The 4,673-nt window shown below is 55.4% G+C and overlaps 1 protein-coding gene across 1 annotated transcript in view; it reads left to right on the forward strand.

Moving 5' to 3' along the window:
- SRCIN1 (SRC kinase signaling inhibitor 1) overlaps nucleotides 1-1,715 on the forward strand; it is a 67,138-nt gene extending 65,423 nt beyond the window's left edge. The window contains 1 exon segment of the mRNA XM_077779291.1: nucleotides 981-1,715. Coding sequence (XP_077635417.1) covers nucleotides 981-1,115 — 135 coding nt within the window. The 3' untranslated portion in view covers nucleotides 1,116-1,715.
- The last annotated feature ends 2,958 nt before the right edge of the window (nucleotides 1,716-4,673 follow it).

Below are 4,673 nucleotides of genomic sequence, written 5' to 3' on the forward strand. Positions count from 1 at the left end.
GAGAGGGGTGGACTACAAATACAACCACAGAGAGAAACCCGGTCTGTGTAGCCCCGACCCAGGGGCTCACAAGGTTGTGTGCAGCAGGGTCATCTAGGGTGCCTGTCCTAAAATGCAGATGCCTGAGCCTGAGCCAGAGATACCTTCTGGAGCGGGGCCCCGGGGATCTGCATCTGTGAGCCGTCATCCTGTCTCGGTGATGCATGCCTGGCCCTGGAATCACACAAACAGACCCCTAGGGACACCAGGAGTCCGCCCGAGGTGGAAGGAGGCGTGGCTGTTGCTAGTGATCAGAGCTGACCAGTGAGCACAGACACTTCAGGAGGGACTAAGCTCCCATTACCCACAACCCTTGTGGCTGGGAGCTAGAGGAACACTTGTAGGGGATGCGCAGGGGCCGGAAGCTGGGTGCAGTGAGTGCCTTTTCCTCCACCTTGCGGTGGATGGGGGTGGGGGTTCTTTAGAGAAGTGCTCCCCTGGGAAGGACAAGCTTGCCCCCTCGTTGTCTCCATAAGACTTTCTGTTTAGTGTCAGCCTCCTGCAGAGGCCAGAAGGGGCCAGCCTGGGCCTCTGGCCTCTCTGCCTGCACCCCTGTGGCAGCCAGCCTCTCACATCTTCTCCCTCCCTCTCCTATCCTCCCCACTCCCACCTCCCCATCCACCTGTCCTTGGTGTGATCTCCCCTGTGATCCTCTGGTCTCTCTCCCCTGCCTTCTCTCTTTCCCGTCAGTACCCTGGTCCCTAGGCCTTTGGGTCCAACTCCGTACCCACCCCCCTACCCGGTTCTGTCCTCCACTGTGGCCCCTTCCTCCCCATCTCAGGGGATCACTCTCTCCAGATGCCCCTCTGGGTTCTTCCTTTTGCGAGTTAATTTCCTCTTGGATTTGTGGAGGTTTTTCATTTTTAAAAAACTTCAGCTGGGGACCCGCATGAAGGCTCTCCGTTCCTCTCTCTGACCCCCGACCCCTGTTTTTGTTCCAGGCCACTAAACCATCTAAAGAGATGAGTGGGTCGAATGAGACCTCAAGCCCAGTCTCAGAAAAGCCCGCGGCTTCCAGAACCTCTATCCCTGTATTGACTTCCTTTGGGGCGAGGAATTCTTCCATCTCCTTCTAGAAGCCCCTTCCCACCTCCACCTCAGCCTGCCCTCCCCCCTTGCCACTTCTCTCCTTGCTCTTCTTCCTTTCATCTCCACCCTACTCCCACCGCATTCTCTGGACCCTCTGAAGGGTCTGCCACGGGTGTGGCCCTCCTCAGCTCTCTGCACCCATCCCCTGTTGGTGTTTTTGGTTTTTTAAAAGATTCACTTTTATCTTTTTTTTTTTTTAAGTAAAACAGTAAAACTGAAAACCAAAACACACCACCTTCCCTTGATTTCCTGTTCCAAAATGGCGCACCTCCTGTCATCCTCCTTCCCTTTTCTCTTTACCCACGCTTCCTCCCAAGTCCATCCCCAAGTTCCTGCACCCTACACTCCCTTCTGAGAGCACTCCAACCAAACTCTGAGCCACGGAGACTTGGAGCGGCGGGACACCCCTCTCCCCTTCCTCGGAAACCTTCCTGGAGGAAAACCTGGACGTTGGACCGAGCCCACTATCAGGCCGGCAGCCAGGACGCAGGGAGACCCTGGCCCTGGAGACATCCCACCTGCCCGGGCTCAACAGGACTGAACTCTGCTGTCCGCTCCCTTCTGCTCATGCCCCGTGGGCCTGGAGTCACGAGGGGTGGGCGGGGAGGGAGGCCGGGGTTGGAGGGGCCGGCGTGAGGCCTTCGAATCTGTGTGTCCGCGGAGACTAGTTGGCTTCCTGGGTCTCCCTTCTCGTGGGGAGGAGCCGCCTGGCCCGTGCTGAGTGAGGAGGGGGCCCTGCTGGACGGCTGGCTGTGGGTGGCGGGTTGAGCAGACAGCCTGCCGCTGGGGTCACTGCCTTGGAAGAGGGCAGCCCCCGAGGAGGGGTATTTGGTACTTTCAGTTTCCTAATTTAGCACTTTAAATGACATTAACTTATTTAATGGGGGTAGGGTGAGCAAGAATGAAGGGGCTAGAAAACTAGATTTGGGGACCTGGAGGGTGGGAAGGGGCTGGTTGTAAGGGAAGTGGGGGGTATAGAGAGGGTCTGATGGGGGGGGTGGTGAGGACAGCTCTGACCCAAAGGTCAAGTGGTACGACCTTTAACCATCTTCTTTGAGATTTGAGGGTTTTCAGGGAAGGGAGGGGATGCGATTTTTCAGTGGGGAGCTGGAGACCGCTGGGGAGATTCATGAGGGTCCCTGAGGCCTGACCAGCCAGCCAGCGCCCCTAGACCTGACCTGTGGATGCCTGTCTTGCGGGCGCTGTAGCTTTCAGGCCAGGTCCTGAGAGGAGGAGAGAAAGACCAATTTTGGTTCTCAGCCTCAGGCCACCCAGAGGGCACAGCAAGGGAGTTATGTGGGTTGGGGGGTGGGGAGTGTGAGGAGGGTCCCCAGGGAGTAGGACTCCTATTTGGAGCACAAAGCGGGGTAAGCACAGGGGAGGCTTTGGAATTAGTCTCCCTGAGGAAGCACAGAAAGAAGGAGCCATTGAAGGGGCAGAACCTTCTAGTCCCTGGGGCCTGGCTGGAAGGTCGGTGCTTGGGGGGGAGCCAGGGGAGCCGCTGAGGGCTGGTAAGGGAGGGGAAATCAGGGTTGTGTTTCTTCATTTCTTTCTTTTTGTTTTGTTTTGTTTTTTGTTGTTGTTGTGTTGTTGATTCATTCTTGTTTTCTAGCTTCGGATCATTTTTGTACAAAGGCAAGCAAGCCTTTTTGAAAAATAACAAAAGAAGAGGAAAAAAAAAATCCCTCCTGGAAAAAAAAAACCCTTGGAAAATAGAAAAAAAAAAGGACCTCATAAAAGATGCAATTACTTTTAATTGCAGGCAACTCTTTACATTTAAGTGAAGTGTCTTAACATTTTATATTGTTTTAAAAATATATTTACATATTATATATATATAATATACGTAATATATATATATATAAATATTTAAAAAAAGAAAAAAAAAAGAAAACCACGGNGGGAGGGGGGAGTGGTGCCCCCTCCTCCCTCCACTCCATTTCTCTTTGCTTGCTACTTTTCGCTTGCCCCCACCTCCCACCCTCAGCCCTGTGACCTGAATGTGTGCCCCACTGTCTTTGTCCTGAGTTGAACGTCCCTTTGTGGGGGGAGGAGGAGGTGTCCATCCACGAGGGGCAGATGGAGGGAGCCGTGGGCCCCACCCCACCCGCTCACCGAGAGCCCAGTGGGATTTGCATCTTTCTTTCCCTTTGGTTCCTGCACATTTCTGGGCTGAGAGGCGTTTGTGTGGAGTTGCACGCAGCCTGTGTGTGTGTGTGTGTGTGTGTGTGTGTGTGTGCGTGCATGCGCGTGCGCGCACTGGCACAAATCCACTTACCTGTGTGTGGAGGGAAGCATGTGTGTGCACAGACGTGACCTTCCACGCAGGTGTGTGGGGAGGCATGCGCACTAGGCACATGCACCCTGTTGGCGCATCCGCACGTGCCCCCCCCCCCGCATGTCAGTCCAGAGGAGCTTCGCGCTCGAGAAGGCGTGGAGAAGGCGTGTAGTGTGCGTGTGTGCAGACATGTGTGGCTGCGAGAGACCTGTATGTGTGCGAGCCACATACGCGTGGACAGAGGGGTGTCTGTGGAGGTGCATGTGACTGTGTGCAGGCCTGTGCGTGTGCACAGGCGTGGAGATCCAGGCGTGTGGGACTGCCTGCGTGTGTGTTCCATCATCCCTGCACCGCTCGCTTTGGCTCGTCTCCCCAGCCCCCCAGCCCCTGGCCCTCCCCAAGCCTGCAGCACGTCGATGCCCCCCAGCTGCATGCGCCTCGCTGCTCTGTCCATCAGTGTGTGCTTGACCAAGAGAAAACTAAGATGTCCGGGGGGAGCCATGTACCTGGTCCCCCCGCCCCTGCCCACTGTGCTGTGTTACTCGCATGGGGGGGTTCCTCTCCCACCCCTTCCACAATATGCTGTTTCCCCAGGAGCCTCCAGCCTGAGGCTCTAAGAGGGGGTCCAGGTGGGGCCCCCCCACCCCGGGTTGAGCCCCGGCTCCACACCCCGCCCCTGTCCACCCCGTAGGGCCCGTGTTGGTGTAGCAGTGATGGCTTCTGTGGATATTCTGTGACCTCTGTCAGTGTAACTTGACAATTTCTAAATGGAAAAGGGTTGCTGTGTTTTCTCTGTCTCTTTTTTAATGTCCTTTTTCTTCTCCTCACTTCCCTGCTCTCTTTCCTTTCCGGTTTTTCTAGCCAAGTGTTTGGGGCTTAAATAAAACTTGTTTCTTTTTCCTCTCCTGGATCTCCTTTCTATAGGCTGCTGTCTCATTATTTCTCACCTTCACCCTAGCAGGTGTTGGGATGGATGGGGCGGAGATGGGGAATCTGACAGGTAACTGCCCTGCAGCTCAGTGGCCGGGCATTGAAAGGGGGGGGGGCAGGAACAGGGGCCCCTGGGGCTGCCGCTGTCCCACGGGCCCACAAGAACCCACATCATCCAGGACCGAGGAGAGGAACACCACTGACTCTCATCACCACCCTCAGTGAGGTAGCTCTGGGCATTCCTTACACCTGAAATGACAAAGCTAGAGACGGGAGGCATCTTTCCCAGAGTCCTATCACTAGTAAGATGCAGCATCAGAATTTGAATCCAGTTCTG

The sequence above is a fragment of the Crocuta crocuta genome, unplaced genomic scaffold (assembly GCF_008692635.1).
Source record: "Crocuta crocuta isolate KB4526 unplaced genomic scaffold, BGI_CrCroc_1.0 scaffold68, whole genome shotgun sequence".
Lineage (NCBI taxonomy): Eukaryota > Metazoa > Chordata > Mammalia > Carnivora > Hyaenidae > Crocuta > Crocuta crocuta.